Source organism: Acipenser ruthenus, chromosome 26, assembly GCF_902713425.1.
Source record: "Acipenser ruthenus chromosome 26, fAciRut3.2 maternal haplotype, whole genome shotgun sequence".
Classification (NCBI taxonomy): domain Eukaryota; kingdom Metazoa; phylum Chordata; class Actinopteri; order Acipenseriformes; family Acipenseridae; genus Acipenser; species Acipenser ruthenus.
In genome coordinates, this window is record NC_081214.1 from 9,340,271 (window position 1) to 9,358,706 (window position 18,436).

Genomic DNA, 18,436 nt, shown 5'->3' on the forward strand with positions numbered 1-18,436 from the left:
ATGTGAGTGAAATCTACTTAACCAGCTACCTCACTGTTGATTCACAGTATAACAAATCTAAAACATAACACCCCCTTTGCTAACAAAATGACTCCATACACCTTTTTCTCTTGCACACCTCTTTACCATATTCCTCTCAAATGTGCAGTTTTTAAAGTAACCTATGTTTTTGCGAATATGTGTTTTCACTTTGAAACGTTGGTGGAACTGCACTAGGTTAAAGAAATCTCTTCACTTTCATATTGTCATGACTTTTCACCTGGAGAGTGAAAGTGGCCCTCATCCATTTTGGGCCTTCTTTCCTGCCAGTAGCTAACCTGCTGCTTTCCCCAATGACTGACAAGCTTTTCAGGCAGTAAGCTGACTCCAAAGACTGAGGTAAAATAGGAAGTGGAGCAGCAACATATACTCTATCCTAGAAGGCAAGTCATGAAAACTGAAACCATTCTATTACCTAGAGCAGATACCATGTTTTAAATATGGAAATAGATGCTGGCTATGTGTTTCTGTTGAAACGGCACATTTGAGACCTACATAGTGATTGGAAGTGCACAGCAGGTAAGATTTATGAAATTATTTTGTTAGCTACAGCCACATTAATGTTGCATTTACATAGTCACTTACTGGGGTGAAAGCATGTTACTGGATGGATGTAAAGCATGTCAATAGAGGAAGCAGCTGCTTAAAGAACACATTGAAATATTGCAAAGAAGTCATTATAGAATGCATTGTTGTTACAGGATTATTAATGCTTTGTGAGCTTTCTTCTTTCTTCTTTGTATCCTCTCTTCTGCTCAAATGTAGAATGCTGTTAAGTCTAATCACTAGAATTGCAAAAAAAGTACAGTTTTTGTAAATGCCATAACCTGTACAGGCTATTTCAGTGCAGAATTATCCATATGATCTTCTTTATGAGGCGCTGTGTAAAGAACTTGTGTTTGTTACATTTACATTTATGTATTTAGCTAAATCTGGACTTTTTGTGGTAAATCTAGGAAAAAAATACATGATTTTCATTAAACCTGGGGAAAGAAAAACACCTGTTAAAATATAAAGTTAATTTCTAACATTTTAATATGTGTGGGGGAGGGGGCAGGAAAAGGGTGGGACTGGGGTTTGCACAACAAAATGTATGCTAAGAAAAGGGGGCGGCATATAAAATGTTTGCGCACCACTGCACTAGGCATACTGCCTCCCTCCCAGCCTCTCAGCGCTAACAACTAGATCACACTGCCTCCCAGTCCCTCCTAACAACTAGATCACACTGCCACCCAGTCCCTCCTAACAACTAGATAACACTGCCTCCCAGTCCCTCCTAACAACTAGATCACACTGCCACCCAGTCCCTCCTAACAACTAGATCACACTGCCTCCCAGTCCCTCCTAACAACTAGATCACATTGCCTCCCAGTCCCTCCTAACAACTAGATCACACTGCCTCCCAGTCCCTCCTAACAACTAGATCACATTGCCTCCCAGTTCCTCCTAACAACTAGATCACATTGCCTCCCAGTTCCTCCTAACAACTAGGCTACACTGCCTCCCAGTCCCTCCTAACAACTAGATCACACTGCCTCCCAGTCCCTCCTAACAACTAGATCACACTGCCTCCCAGTCCCTCCTAACAACTAGGCTACACTGCCTCCCAGTCCCTCCTAACAACTACGCTACACTGCCTCCCAGTCCCTCCTAAAAAGTAAGCTACACACCTCCTCATCCTAACCACTCAGCAAACCTCCTGCTTTTTACTGTTCTTAAGATTTTGCCACCTTGTATCTTTGATCTAGGACTGCTCATCTCGAGCAGTCCAAAGCAAACTAAATATTTTTTCAAATCTGACAGCTGAGGCGTCCAAAAGGGAAACAACTTTATGAAGTCGTTCTAAGTCTGCTTTGGTATAATAAACAAGCGAACAAACAAACAAGCGCAATGTTGGCTGTGATTCATCACACAGGCAGCTTTTGATCAACGTGCTGTCTGCCAATTAAACCGAGAAGCCAGACATTGGCAACCGTCCTCATTTTAAAAGTACTTATCGAGAAATGCTTTTACATAAAAAAAGGTTTACTAAGTTATTGAGCTGTTAAATAACCTGCTGGGTCTCTTCTAAAACATTACAAACACCATAAATCATTGTAATTATCTATTTGAGATTTTAATCTTCAGAAGACAAATAGAAAGGATTGCCTCGGCAGCCGACGGCTGAACTCTGCTGATTTTCTGGTAGTCTTCTTGTGGAAATTGAACTAAATCCAACCAGGTACTAACAGAACTAACAATGCAAGAGCTTAGCTCTTGTTAGCATGAAAATGGCAAGAAATGAGCATTTGAAGAGCCTACTTGTGTTCAGAGCCGTACCGATCCTTGATGGCGCCCTGTGCAAGATATAAATCCAGCCCCCCCCCCCCACCACCCCCCCCCCCACCAGAACGTGCAGTCAGCAAATAAAAATAAAAAATTAAAAAACTTTGTAAATGTCCGATAGAATGCACCAATAGAAATGAAACATAGAGCCTACAAATGTACTTTTGTTGGCTTCAGTGATGCAAAATCATTGATGACATTGTTGCAGTTTAGAGAGTTGGCCAATGCAAATTCAGTGTATATAATGGCTAGATTGGGCAAGCGTGCTTAGCCCATGGAGGTTCGGAGATCATTTTTAATCTATTTCAGCCTTCTGAAACTACGTTGGATTGTAGGGAACTTGCAAATAAATTACCTACCTGCTCCTGCTTGAAAAATCTTACTGTTAGTTGGATGGGAAAATGTTTATTTGCATGTAAAGAATTATATTATGTGAAGGTTGGAACTAAGTTTTAGGTTACCAATAATCAGTATAATAATTAGAATTAATAGTAGAAGATGCTGAAATGGCCCAGTCCAGAATAAAGAAAAGGAGACTCACTCTCTAAACCAGGAGGGCAATCCTTGCCTGTTCTTAAGAAGTGTTATTTGGCTGCAAGGCTATATTCGGTGCAATACTGGATTTTCAAAAATGTTAATGCCGGATGTTCCCACACGAAATCATTTGGAAAACAATCTGACTATTCACTCCTAACTCGTCCCCCAAAAAATGTTTAAGCATTTCAAATAAAAAAAGCTGCTATTTTATATGTCTGGTATGATGTTTAAAAATGTTTAGGATTAGACAATGATTATTTAAAACTGGAGGATATTCCGTCCACAAAATAGAAAAAGCTTGGTGTTAACACTGCAGGATATCTCTCAAAATGACACAGCACAGTAGCTTTGACAGTACAGTGAGTCACAGTACAATATAGCAAAGGGACTCTTTCCGTTGTTTCAAATAAGACAAGTCCTCAAAATGACCACAATATAGCCTACACACTAATAGTGTACGTCAAATTGAATAAATATGATTGCTGCATCCTGAGCCGTAAAAAAAAGACCATGAAACTGCAGGGTGCAAATAAAAGTGAAAGCATAAAAAACAGACAATACTAGCCTAACACTTGTGCTCTTTTTACATACAATATAGTATCCCAAAGCTCTTTTACAATAAAACATATGAAGACCATACGGACATCACAGAAATAAGAAACAAGCAATAAAATGCATACAATTAAAAAAGAAAGAAAAAAAGACATTAAAATCAAACAAAATAGCAGGTCACAAATAAAAAATTAACACAATACAAAATGTGTGCAATAAAATAAAGAACAGAAGGCTTTATAGCCTAGTAAAAACAGGTGTGTGGTGTATTTGTAAACACTGATATGATATTAAACAACTTTCACTTTCACAATTGTTTTCAGCAAATCGATTGATCTTGCTAGGAACGCAGGATTGATGGGGGAGGCAGGGCCTGTTGGGTGCTGTTTTTCATCGAGTTGTGGGATAGTGTTTAGTTTGTCAGTTTTGGAAGGAAAAAAAACAAGGTCAGCTGTTGTACTAATTTTTACTTACCAGTAGTTTATTTTAGAAAAGTCATAACTGAGTCAACACATGTTATGTGATAACATTCTTTTAAAAAAAACAGTTGCCATGTCAATTTCAGTAGGCTACTGTTTAGCCAGACAGCACACACAGACACAGTACAAGGAAAAAATGCGTCGGGAACATTAAACATTAAAAGTATTGGTGAGAAATAAAATAGGCTACTATTCAAAATAAATAAGAATGAAGATGGAATGTGAAAAATGGCGTTTCACACCCCGAGTCTAACACTAGTTCTAATTCTTTTTTTCTGGTATGTGGTCGCAACAATAGTGCAAAACAACTACTTGTCGATACGCTGCAGCTGTGCTGCTCAGACAACAACATTTCATATTAACTGAAGATCTTGTTTGATATGCGGCTGCCGGAAAATCGCATGAGTAGTCCGTTTTTCAGAGTTTTCAGAGAACCAAACCGATTTTTTTTATTTGGCCTTATTAATCGTCAAGTCAGCTGCTGAATTGTGGGGGGCGCGAATTGGCTGATGAATAATAAAGTGCTTTCATTTCTTTCGTCATGTTATTTTTGTTTTGAATTGTTATTGCACAAATTTGTTTTACTTATTATTCGTCAGCCAATCGGCGCCCCCCTCAGGTCAGCGCCCTGTGCGGCTGCACTGCTCGCACCCACCTTGGTACGGCCCTGCTCGTGTTATGGGAACAAAAGCTATAGACAGTCTAGTTTGGATAAAAAAAGGTTGTGTTTTTTTTTTTGTTCAGTAGATGGCGCTCTTACATCTATAACAACACTTTGGCTGATCTAGCTTTACATTATGTCTATGGCAGGCAAATAGAACAGAAGGGCAGCTCCTGAATCCAAAGCAATCAAAAGATTTTGAGCAATTTGAGTACTTGCAAAAAGAACTTCTGAACGTGACGGCAAATGTCATAAAAAGGTACATTTATAGTGCTGTCTCCTGACGATATAAATGAAAGTATTACAGAACACCAAGAAGCGCATCATGTTACCTTAGCTGGGTCCCATGGTGTCCTTATCACAGCATTATATTGCCGACTCTTTTGAAAATTGTAATCGCACATCATGGGTTATAAATCGACCGGGAAATACATTTTTCAACATTAACAGAAGCATTCGCCAGAGAAGAAAATCTCTTCTAAGGATTGCAGTGTATCCAGGTCATGCTCCCACAATGCGGCACTGATTTCAATCAGCATAGGTGTAGAAGGGAGCGTGAACTGGATACATCACAGCGTGTTTAAGAAAAACGTTCTCCTGTCGAACGTCCCAGAGTAAAAGTTGAAAAAAGGAATTCCCAAGTTTATTTGCGTGAATAAAAAAAAATCAACACAATCAGGGATATTTTTTTTTTTAAATTGCTGTGATATGGACAACTCTGGATACAGCAAAGATAAAGTAATGTGTTTCTTGTAAACACTGCAGGGGGTTCTGGAACACACCGAAAAGCTTAGAAATTAGTATTAGATTGTGGTAACAAGACTTTTATTTTACTCTTTTTGAGATTAAAAAAGACTGAAGAATTAGACAAGATCTAAAAGATGGGTTCTTTAATCCCTTAAGACTCTTGACCGGAGGGTTGTGGGTTCAATCCCAGGTGGGGGACACTGCTGCTGTACCCTTGAACAAGGTACTTTACCTAGATTGCTCCAGCAAAAACCCAACTGTATAAATGGGTAATTGTATGTAAAAATAATGTGATATCTTGTAACAATTGTAAGTTGCCCTGGATAAGGGAGTCTGCTAAGAAATAAATAAATAATAATTAGAGATTGCTTTTCATGAGGGAACGTATATCCCTAAGCAGATGTATGTCATGTAACTTTTACAGAAAGCAATGAGAAGGAAGGTGGTCAATCATTGCCTGAGGATTTCACAGGAATAACGGTATCAAGTTTTTTTTTTTGCCATCTGTGCAAAGTGAGGACCATTGCAGGCTGGCTGTAATGAGTAACATGATGCCTGAGGCAGTACTGACATGGGTTAAGTGCTAAGACACCATCAATTTTTTAGGTAAAAAAAAAACCTAAAAAAAAATACACACCCAGTTGTTCATTTTCGTTGGTACATTAGTTTGGGGTGCCTTCTTGTTTATCAAATTCAGTTTTTTGAAGATGATTATCTATTCAGGGATAACAAATTGCTTTTTAACATCATTCCAAATGGTTCTGATGCAAGAATATTACGTTATTACATTATTCTCTAAATGTGCCTTTGAATGTGGGCTTTGAGCTTGTCTGGAGAATCCTAAGTGCTTTTAACTGGCTCCACCTGTTCACCCTGTCTATATGTACAGTATGCAGAGTGGGTGGGGCTGACAGAGGAAGGCTCTTCAGTCCCGGCACTTTTGGGGTTTCTTTCACGTCAGCAGCCAACCAGCTGCTCCGCTGATGACTGACATGATTTGCAACCAGTGACTTTGACCCCCAAAGAAATGAGAGTAACAGATTTCCTGGAAGGCAAAGCACCTGAGACCTTTCTTTTACCTAGTGAGGTACCATCATGTTTTAAAATGAACAGACATGTTTCCTAAAACACATGCTACTGAAAGTGAGTCTCAAGCTGTAAGCACATGACATGAAAAGTCGTAATACGGGTGTATTTTTATAATGGAATGGCTTACTTGCAAGATATTTTAATGAACAGTCTCTCTCACAGGTGCTGTGGTCCCCAAGTATGATCCATGTACTACCAATGAGGAATGACTGGGTGTGACATTCTCTCTTCATCTTACTCTCATAAATAAGTTTCTTCTAAGACTGCTAAGGACAACCCTACACTGAATACTGTACCAGTCCTGGCAGTCAGCAAATGCTCCACCCAGTCATTCAGCATTGTTAGTAAACGCATCATATTCAGGGTGCCACTGGACTTGTAATATATTTTTAAAGAGGAGGCAATGATCTATTGGGGGATACCGAGTAAGTAACGAGTGAGGAAAACATGGGCAATACAGTCTGCACCGCTAGTTGACTGTGTGTATGTATGTGTGTGTGTGTATATATATATATATATATATATCTAAACCCACAGTTCATTCTATAAGAGATAATTATTGCATAACATAACATAACAGAAATGCTATGTATCTACAGTAATACAGTAATTAAAATACATTCTATAAAAGCCAATTTAGTAATCCAGCAAGACAATACATACCGATTACATATTTAATATTATAACATTATTTCAGCTAAAGTAGATTTGTTTTTATAAAATAAAATAAATCTGAGTTTAATTTTGTAATTCATTTATCATTGGACCCAACATTTTTAGAAAGCAATTTCTGTCTGGTTGAGCCCCTCCAGCTGTAATATGCAGAGCATTAATTGGTTGGTCAACTAACTTTTGCAGTGTCAAAGAAGTCTGTCTGCAACAGATGCCTTACACACTCCATATTAGAATCCCTCAGTAACCTCCTGCCTGTGTGTGTGTGTGTGTGTGTGTGTGTGTGTGTGTGTGTGTGTATTTATACTGTGTGATTCCGTCTCATTCCTGCCCCAGAGAAGCTAAATGATGTTACGTAACAGATGGGGCTTGCTGGCATTGCCCATTGACCACACCTGCAGTAGGAAATGTGATACCCTTCCCCTCCCCTTCACCCTCCAGGGGCTTGAAACAGAGAAGCAGCCCCATTTATCACAGAACTTTACCTCATCCTTCTCTGGGGACGGCCAGGCTCATCATCCCGGGGTTTAGCAGAGTTCTCAGCCACACAAAGCATAAAGAGACCCTGCCTCTTGGAGAAAGACAAATTGCAAGGCTGTTACTGTCCTATCCACAGCACTAATATCCCAGGGAGGATGGTCTTGTGTGGTACAGTAGTTAGAACACTGCAGCTGACAGAAGAGTGTGCTGGAGGCAAGCGCTTGGAGAGACAGAGTGGTTTATTGGAGAGAGTAGAACACTGCAGCTGACAGAACAGTGTGCTGGAGGCAAAAACTTGGAGAGACGGTGTGGTTCATTGGAGAGAGCTTGGAGTTGTGTGTAAGGCAAGCAAAGAGCAGTGGATGCTGGCTTTGTGGTTATAGGACTGAGCACTGGGAGGCAGTGTAGACTGATGGTTACAACAGAGGAGAGGAATAGGAGGAGAGTGATGGCTAGAGCTAAACACTGACGTGGCGTGGCTAGGTTGTTTTAGTTGAGGACTGTTGGGCAGGGTGGTCTAGTGCTTACAATTGAGAGACTCAGAGGCAGTATGGTTAAGTGATTAGAGCTGAGGGACTGTGAGAGGGGCAGTGTGGTCTAGTGGTTAAAGCTGGGAGAGGGTGTGATCTAGTGGTTTGAGTTGAGGAACTGGGAAGCAGTGCAGCCTGGTGGCCAAGAGTTTAGTGTAACCAATGCTTTTTAAATCTGTGAGATTACCTGACATGGCAATGTTAGGCACCGTATCGTGTGCCTCCACCACCAGAACTTTGTCCTTCTACCTCCAGGATATATTCATCTTGGCAAGTATGTTCCAGTGATTGCATGACATTAGTACCCTTTGTTTCATTTATTTTTTTATTTTCATTTGCAGACCAGTGTGTTGGCATGGTAAAAAGTGTATGTGTGTGTGTGTGTGTAGTGGGGGGTTGTTTGCACATTGTCTTTGAAGGAAATGACAGCCATGAACTACTCCAAAAGTTATTTTATATAAAGCATTTTAAAGCATGGGTGATACCAATAGTATTATTGAGGAACTTCAATTAAGTATTTCTCAATGTCTTTCCAATGCCTTCTTGAAATTGAGAAAGACCTCTAATTGAAATGTTTGCCATTTAACTTCTTAAGTTACTTTTAGTATTTCTAAGCTTATTAGTTAACCACCTGTGTTCTCTCAAGTCTTAAATACTCTTGGTTTCTAACCAGAACTTGTTTTCTGTTTCTTATTTACAGTTGCAAGCCAGGTGCTACCTACCAGCTCTGAGTCCCTTTTGGGTTCCACCACCTCCACCACCACTTATGGCCAACCTTCTGTGTACCTGCCGGCCAGCTTCAAGCTCTCCAATGCTCAACAAGCCTTCTTCCTTCAGGAAACCAAACAGCAGTCCCACAGCAACCAAAGTGGACATCCCCTACAGCGCACCGAATGCTTTGTGGTTTTCCAGACCAAAGAGCTTCCCGCTGTCAATGTCTCCTTTGGTCCTTACAACCAAGACCAAACCCTACCCAAGGAACTCCTTCAGCCCTCAAGCCCACTGGATATTCCTGGTCGTCTGACTGTCAACTGGAAGGTCCGCGCCTTCATTGTGCAGCTTAGAGTGTTTTCCAGCACCCCTCTGGTCCAGGTTCTTTTCTACATTGCAGGCCGAGACTGGGATGACTTTGAGGTGGTGGAGAAACTACCTTGCGTCCGTCTGCATGCTTTCAGGGACATCCGGGAGATCAAGACCTCCTGTAGGCTAACAGGCAGTCTGGCCCAGTGTCTAGCCCAGCTGGAACTCCCTCCAAACTGGTTCAACACCAATGTGGCCCCTCTGGGTCGTAGGAAAGGCACGGAGGGCTTGGAGATGAGTGGAGAGACTCTTCAGGCAGAACTCTACTACACCGTCCACGAGCCTGACGGCAATGGCGAATGTGGAGAGAACTCGCCCAGGCGAGGAGGGAGCACCAGGGGGGAACTTCCGACACAGCATCCATTGCTACGCATCGGAAGTGTAAGCCTATACCAGCCCAATCAGGAGCAGATGATGGTGGAGAAGCAGCTGGACAATAACATCTTTGTGAGGCTGCCCGAGAAGCCTCTAAAGCCAGGGGAGATCCTCAGCATCTACCTGTTCCTGGTACCTAACTCTACCGTGGAGGAGTTCACACTCAAGTAGGTGACCTCGGTTTACTGCCTCATTAGAAATGATGAAATCTCTACCTGCCTTTTTTGATTAGGTCACAGATAATAGCCTTAGAAATGTACAATGACAAAGCTGTATGTTTCTTATGCTTCTACAATCAACTGTACATTTTCAAAAGCTTTACTATACTTTGCTTAAGTTTTAGGGTGGCCAATATACATTATTTTCCCTCCAGGGTTATACAAAACAGTATTTCTCTCTCTCTCTCTCTCTCTCTCTCTCTCTCTCTGTCTCCTCATACAAATTAGTAACTTCAATATACGTTTTCCTAGTTTTTACTTCCCTTTTTATGATGTTCTGTGTGGTTACCGCAATCACTCAAATGTTGTGCTTCTTTATTTTTTATGAAATCCATGTTCAAAGTGAGTTCAGTCACTGCTATTCAGTTCTAGTTGCCTGCCATAGACATGTGTAACACAGGCTAGAGCAGCCGTCTTTATGTTAGCACTCACCACCTATTCTGTATTACCAGATATACAGATCCATAACTGACACTGATGAGTTTACACAGTTTAGGTATATCATCTAAACAGTGAGAATCATTTTAGTTCAAATCACTTTTAGTTAGTTTTCTATGTTATTTATCTTTCCTAGTCACAATGCAATGCAGACATTCCCAATGCATGTCACGTATGATTTTATTTGAGAGGAATATGACAATTATTCCAAATTGTTTAACTTTCAAACCCAGTACTTCTCTCGCACATCTCCTCACTCTCGCGTGATTTTCAGACTCACACACGCAGCAGTTTTAATCTGTTATCACTTAAACCGGGCAAGTGTCAATACTCCAGCAGTGATCTTAATGTTCAGCTTTCATTTGTTGTTGTGTACTCATTTAATCAAAACAAGTAGTGTAAGAAGACATTTTTCAAGTCAAGTGAGCTTATTTGTGAATAAAAAATGACAACAGAGTCGCAGTCCACAGTGTGATTAAAGACACTCACTCAGCTAAAATCGTAGAGTATAAAAGTACGAACTTGGCAGCAGACTCTTTTTAGCGCGGACACAAGAACCGTGTTGAGAATTCTAAGAAAACGAATTTGAGAGCAAAAAATTGTATGAGATTTTTAACTTTCATAAGTTAAATAAGTTTCTGGCAAGCCCCGGCACAAATTAAGCACTGGATTTACTTGATTTTCACTGGATGTGGAGGGCTCTGAAGGGGTTTCCTTATCAGGTACACACTAGAGAAGTGTGGAGATGTGTTGCAGTTTGAATTGTGGAGATGTGTTGCAGTTTGAATTGTGGAGATGTGCTGTTGTCTGAAGTGTGGAGATGTGTTGCAGTTTGAATTGTGGAGATGTGTTGCTATTTGAAGTGTGGAGATGTGTTGCTGTTTGAATTGTGGAGGTGTGTTGCTGTTTGAATTGTGGAGATGTGTTGCTGTTTGAAGTGTGGAGATGTGTTGCTGTTTGACAGTTTGACAGCTTGCGCTGTTGCTGTATTAATGAACTCTTGTTTCCCATATCACATGGGAAATATCAACTAGATGAGCCCACTGAAGTAATTGCTCACCAGTTAATATAAGAACATCCAATCTGTATTATTTTAAAATTATAGCTCACATGTCTTTCAATGTACAACAGCAGCTGACGGAGCTGAGCAACATTGCTCTGCAAATTGGTCTCTAAACCTTGAGGTCCGATCTTCAGTAGCTAATTCGGTATTGTATTAAGCTGTATGTTCCAGCAAATCCCAACACTCTGACATGCCTTTCTAAGTTTTGCGATTCTGAGATCTGGAAAAAAGGTACATAAAAGTGAGACAATTTTCAATTCTCTTTGAAACCCGACAATGAAAATTCTCAAAGCTGCCTAATTTACTGTGATACAAGTTCACTCAAAATGCCCTCAGCGTGCCCTTGCTTTCAGATGAAGACATCTTTCGACTGCTGGAAGTTATTGGTCTGTTATCCACATATAGGTTCATGTTACAGCCATGCATTGCCAGATCATTAAACTAAACTGCATCAATTCACCTTTACCTCAGGGTGCATAACCATAAGAATCCATTCCAACTGCAGATCTACAGGAAGGTCAACCGCTTCTCATCCCAGGGTGCAAAATAACCGACTGCACCGCTGGCAATTGCCTCCGTGCCCAAGCCACAATGCCTCTCAAATTTTAATTTTTTTTTTTTAAAAATCCAGCAAATTTGCCTATGTGCCCGCCCTTCATTGCCGCCGGTGTCTGTCAAAAACAGCACATCTGATCTACAACCCATTCACAAACTTGCTCAGCGTCAGCTGGCCCGTTCTGTCACAATTCAGTTGAATTCTGTCTAATCTCGTATTGCGAGAAATCTGTTATTGTTGCCATTCTTTTTACTGTGCCCCTCCCAGCACTAAGCCACAAGAAAGACGCACTGTATCATTGGTTAATGAAGGGCTGTGACGGAAATATAATGAGTTCTGGTTGTAAATCTCCCTCTCGACCTGTGAGGATACGAAATAGCGAAAGGGAAATGCTTTGGTCAGGTTGTCCTGACAGTTCATTCCCTGGGTCGGGAAGTCAATCAGCCTGGAAAAAGACGAGACTCCAGTGCGAGAATGTATTGACCTGGAAAGTAAACGAGGTAGCAGCTGCAGGCAATAGAGTCAGCTGTAATCGTTTACCAAGGGGTCATGCATAATCTTATAAAAGGGGCTTGAGAATTGTAAATCTTTTCTTTTGCTTGGGTTTTTGTTACGAGGAAACTGGAAGGACCGGGAGATTGCCCAAAATAAATAACGAAAGGAGTTTGTGAGTGTTTTGTTTGTTTGTCTGTTTAGTAATTGTCTGTGTTTGTTATCACTAGACGGCTAAACACAGATCCGGAGCTGTCGCCAAGGGCCAGCACGAAACCGGATCATCACTGCACTACCGTCACGAATAAACATTGTTATCGGCACTTGTTTCACTAATAGCACATATTATATTGTTTTTCACCACAAGCACTGAGAGCACTCACTTTGGAACAGTGATCGTGTGTGTCTAATTGTGTGCGAGTTGTACCGTGTCTATTTGTGGGACTGCAACCCTTCGTTTTATTACTGTGCAATACACATTGTTGTGTATTGCCAGCTCTTTATTATTTACTGGCGGGTCATCAGACCATTGGATTATAAACCATTAAAACAATCATTTTCACCCGTACTTTGTTGTCTGTGCGTTCTTGGAATTACTGTATCTGCACTGCCCCTGCTATACACTTGTTACCACTTACCACTTTGCCACAAGGGCAAACAGAGGGAGGGATGCTGTTAGACTGAGCTCAATATGACCGCGCCTCCAGGATTTTTCAATCACACGTGTTCGGCGTTTGACGCGACAGTGCTCGACGCACACTCTTTGGTGCTTGACGTCAATACTAGACGCTTCGGCGTTCTACTATGTCTGGGTTCCACCGCTGCGTGACCTGTCAGGCCAAGTTGCCTGCCAGCGACCCTCATGAAGACTGTGTCGCATGCTTGGGGCCGGACCATGCCGCATCTGCCCTGGCAGATAGAGCATACTGCCAGCTATGTGCGGGGTTTCAGACACGCACCCTTCGCCAGAGAGCGAGGAAGGCAGTTGGAGGTCGTTCCCCATCCTCGGGCTCGTCCCACACCGTCTCGGCCCCACCGTCATCGGTCGTGTCGCTGCCGGCGACGTCTCAGCTCCCTCTGAGCCCATCTTCCCAGCTTACAGCTGGTCAGAGATCTCCAGCCAGGCGTGCCCGGGAACGTTCCCGCAGTCCCTCCTCTCGCGGGGCTCGCCCCCGTCGGGAGTCTCGATCCAGGTCTCGATCGCCTCGCCGGAGAAGGCACTCTCACTCCCCTCAGAGGGTTAGGCGTTACCAGGACACATCTGGGGTGGCTGACCTCACCTCCAAGATGTCACAATTTATGGAGCTCATGATGGGACAACAATCCCTCCTTATGACCCTAGCAAATGTGGCGCCTCGGGCCCCAGAGCTAGTAACCGGACCCAGCACTAGTCAGCTGACGGTTCCTCCACCAGTGCCCCAGGAAGTAGAGTGGGACGCCGATGCTGTCTCAAGGGACGCATCTGATGCAGACCCGCTCTTTGAGGACACAGAGCCTGAGGTGGCATCCCAGCACTCTGGGCAGGACGACCCTGAAGTGCTGGATACTAATGACCCTATCTGGTCAGTGGTGGAGAGGGCAGCCCATCACTTAGGCGTGGACTGGCCTGCGTCAGAGCCAACACGACGCTCTTTATTTGAGTTGCCATCGGCTCCGCCCCTTCAGTCCAGGATGCTCCCGGAGTTCCCGGATTTTATTAAGGAGGTGCAGTCCACCTGGGGAGCCCCGGCGACTTCTCGCAAGGCTTCGGCTTTTACCATGCACGGGGCGAGCGAAGCTGGATTAGCGTCCTTTCCGCCAGTGGGCGCCGCGTTCGCCGCGCTAGTAAAGGCGCCGACATTATCGGGGCTGGCTAAGGACCCTTCCTGCCCTAACAGGCAGTGTAGGACTACGGAGGCCCATCTGAAAAAGGGTTATGCCGCGGCTACGGAGGCAGTTAGGCTGTCTAATGTGACTTAGAACCGAGCTGGGTGCAGTTGCGCAGCTTTTGGTTAAGCTGGCTCAGCTGAATGCGCGAGCACAGGGCAGGAGCATTGCTTCCCTTGTGGTGGCAAGGAGACAGCTCTGGCTCTCTCAGGCCAGGGTACAGGAGCCTGATAAGGCCCCATTGCTAGATGCTCCTATATCCCCGGGGCACACGTTTGGCCCAGCGGTGGAGGAGATGCTGCAACGCTCCGTCAAGGCGCGTGAGGCGTCGCAGCAGTTGGCTAAGATGTGGCCAAGCAAGCCTTTCCAGCCAAGGCGGCCGCAGGAGCGCCAATGGCGCAGGGCGCCGCTGCAGCAGCAAGCGCACCCACAGGGCAGTAAAACCGCCCCTTTGGGGGTTTCAGCACGCAGCCAACCCGTGTTTGCAAGACCGCAGCGCCCAGAGGAGGTAGCAGACCACGCCCTCGTGGCTCTGGTCAGGCCCCTCGTGAGCGAGTGCAGCCTAAGCAGCCCTGAGAAACCCCGGCAGCCATTAACCCACCCCTACACTGTTCCACAGCTTCTGTTCTGGCAACAATGCACCAACGACATCTGGGTGCGCAAGACTATACTCACCGGGTACACCCTTCAATTCCGGTTAAACCCACCCCCCCCCCCCCTTCAGGGGAGTGGTGGTAACTGCAGTGAAGGACTCGGTTCAGTCCTCGGCTCTAAATGCAGAAATACAGGCATTGCTCAAGAAGCATGCCATTCAACTAGTAGACCCTGCTCTGACCGACCAGGGGTTCTACTCCAAGTACTTCCTTGTGCCAAAAAAGGACGACGGGCTCCACCCTATTTTAGATCTGCGACTACTGAACAAATACCTACGGGTGTTGTCGTTCAAGATGCTTACGCACAGGCACATTGTCCAGTCTGTCCGGCAGGGCGACTGGTTTAACACCGTAGACCTCACAGATGCATACTTTCACGTTCCCATCTGTCCGGGTCACAGGAAGTACCTACGTTTCGCATTTCAGAGCAGGGTCTACGAGTTTTGTGTCCTGCCATTCGGCCTGTCTCTAGCTCCTCGAACCTTTTCGAAGTGTATGGACGCCATTTTAGCCCCCTTGCGGGTTCAAGGCATCCGACTGCTGAACTATCTGGACGACTGGCTCGTCTGCGCGCAGTCAAAGGAGCAGTTGGCACAGCACACAGTGATGGTTACAGACCATCTTCAGCGGCTAGGTCTGAAGGTCAATTCAGAAAAGAGCCGCCTCGTGCCGAGCCAACAGACCGAATTCTTGGGTCTGCATCTGGACTCTGTGTCCATGGAAGCGACCCTGTCGACACAAAGAGTTGCCTCACTGGAGCGGTGTCTCTCCCTATTCAGGTTGAGAGAAACAGTCAGCATGGAGCTGTGTCAGCGCATGCTGGGGTTGATGGCTGCCGCCTCGCAAGCCCTTCCTTTGGGCTTACTACACCAGAGACCTCTGCAGGCCTGGTTCAATGCCTTCGCGTTGCATCCGCGGAGAGACAAACACCGCAGGTTGAGGGTATCCCGAACCTGCTGGGAAGCACTGCGCTGGTGGAAAGTTCCGTCGAACATCCGCCAGGGCGTACGCTTGGGTCCCATCTTCCGAAGGGAGGTTATTACGACCGACGCTTCCAACCAAGGTTGGTGAGCAGTCTGGAACGGGTCGGGGACTCGCGGAGTGTGGTCAGGACCCTGGAGGTCGGCCCACATCAATGCTCTGGAACTCAGAGCGGTGGACCTTGCCCTGCGGCACTTCTTGCCAGTGCTTCTAGGCAAGCACGTGTTAGTGCGGTCAGACAACACCACGGTAGTGGCGTATATCAACCGCCAGGGCGGCTTGCGGTCCCCCGGTCTTCACCGGTTGGTAACACGGCTGTTGCTTTGGGCTCAACCGCGTTTAGCCTCTCTGCGGGCGGTTCACCTACCGGGCAGAGTCAATTACGCAGCGGATCTCCTGTCCAGAGGAGGTCCTCTTGCAGGCGAATGGCGTCTTCACCCTCGGGTGGTAGAGCGCATTTGGGACTGGTTCGGCACAGCGCAAGTCGATCTCTTTGCTTCGCGAGAGACCACCCACTGCCCCCTATGGTTCTCGGTGAAGGACCTCGACAGCCCCCTAGGAGTCGATGCACTGGCTCACGAATGGCCGCCAGGGCTCCTGTACGCTTTTCCACCGATTTCGATGCTACCCGCCTTCTTGGAGAAGGTCAGGGTAGAGCAAGCGACAGTGATCCTGATCGCTCCTCGGTGGCCTCGGAGGATATGGTTCCCAAGTCTAGTGCAGTTGTTGCACGGTCGCCCGAGGGAGCTCCCTCTGCGAGCGGACCTGTTGTCCCAAGCCCAAGGAGGGCTATGGCATCCGAACCCCAAGCTCATGCAGCTATGGGCTTGGCCCCTGAGTGGGAGCGCCTGTCAGCCTTAGGGCTTTCGACGGCGGTTATATCCACCATTCAGAGTGCGAGAGCGACCTCTACTCGGTCGCAATATGAGTATAAGTGGCAATTGTTTCAGAGTTGGTGTCTGGCCGGTCTCCTGCCCTATGGCAGTGATATTACAGTTTCTGCAGAAGCTGTTAGATGAGGGTAAGTCTCCCTCTACACTTAAAGTGTATTTGGCCGCTATTTCGGCTTGCCATGTACACATTGACGGGTTATCACCTGGTTGCCATTTCCTGGCATCTCAGTTCCTAAAGGGCGCAAGACGCTTGCGGCCTCCAAGGTCGACCAGTTTACCGTCATGGAGCCTTGATGTGGTGCTAGAAGCCCTTACCAAGGCACCGTTCGAGCCTCTCCACAGTGTGGATATGAAGTTCGTGTCTATTAAGACTGCGTTTTTGCTGTCAGTGGTATCAGCAAAGCGTGTGGGCGAGTTACATGCACTCTCGGTGCATCCATCATGTACTCGTTTCGCAGGAGACGGTTCTAAGGTCTCCATGTGTCCAAATCCGGCCTTTTTACCCAAGGTCATATCCCCGTTTCACATGAACCAACCAGTCGAGTTGATGGCGTTCCATCCTCCTCCTTTTTCTTCCCCAGAGGAAGAGTGGTTACACATGCTCTGCCCTGTGCGGGCATTGAGGTGTTATATTGATCGCACAAGGACTGTGAGGCAAACAGAACAGCTGTTCATATGCCATGGTTCTAGAACTTTGGGTCAGCCGTTGTCTAAGCAACGCCTTTCTCATTGGATAGTGGATGCTATTCAGTTAGCATATGATTCTATGGGCCTTCCGCCACCAGGGCAGTTGAAGGCACATTCCACTAGGGGTATGGCAACATCCTGGGCCCTCTTTAGAGGGGTGCCGATGTCTGACATTTGCGCTGCAGCCAGTTGGGTTACACCGCATACATTTACGAGGTTCTACCGTTTAAATGTACTGGAATCCTCTGCTCCGTCATTTGGAGCATCTGTGTTGCACTCTATGACGCCTCAGGTCGCGGACGTCTAGAGTGGTTGACAATATGGTGTGACTATTCCACCTTGGGACAGGTGTCATTGCGAGCATAGACGCTGAGGCGCAGCTCCGCATATGTGTAGATGTACTGCCTACGCAGTTGCGTTATGACGTAAGGCTGTCCTACTGCCGAGAATCCTCCCTCGCGACGGCTTGGGTACACTGTTCCCATACCTTGATGGTTATTTTCGACTTGAAAGGGAACGATAGGTTGCGAGGTCGCTCTGGAGGCCTTCACGGCCTGAAGGGCAAAAGAGGAAGTGACTCTCCGCGCGCTGCGTATAGTAAGCTCCCAGGAGGGCGGGCTTACACGGCAGCTTGCGCGGAGGCCTATTGGCAGCTTTGACATAAAGCTCAGCCAATCCCTACTGCCTGACGGCAATGTCCCATACCTTGATGGTTATTTTCTCTTTCAGGGAACTGGGGTTGCATCCGCAACCTATCGTTTTCAGGCCATTTCTTTAGCAGCTGCAATTTAATTTGTTTACGATGCTTCGCTGTCTGCTGTTTCACATACATGCGAATATATCCTTCAAATAATGTAGACCTATATTTAAATTTATTTTTTAATTCACAGTTTCGTAAAATAAATAAATAAATAAACATAACATATAGCGTATACCACATTACACATAATCACATATTCTATGATCATATGGTATAAGGAGATCTGATTCTATGCTTAAAATTGCAGTACTTTAAAATGCAAC

General features: G+C 45.1%; 1 protein-coding gene across 2 annotated transcripts in view; it reads left to right on the forward strand.

The window, feature by feature from the left end:
- Positions 1 to 18,436, forward strand: part of LOC117430243 (transmembrane protein 132E) — a 299,335-nt gene that overhangs the window by 183,061 nt on the left and 97,838 nt on the right. The window contains exons 1-2 of one of the 2 annotated variants that reach the window (XM_059000772.1): positions 7,479 to 8,385; positions 8,812 to 9,733. In XM_059000772.1, coding sequence (XP_058856755.1) covers positions 8,274 to 8,385; positions 8,812 to 9,733 — 1,034 coding nt within the window. In that variant the 5' untranslated portion in view covers positions 7,479 to 8,273. Of the gene's footprint in view, positions 1 to 7,478; positions 8,386 to 8,811; positions 9,734 to 18,436 lie in introns of those variants that run through there. The other variant, XM_034050090.3, reaches the window with a different exon arrangement.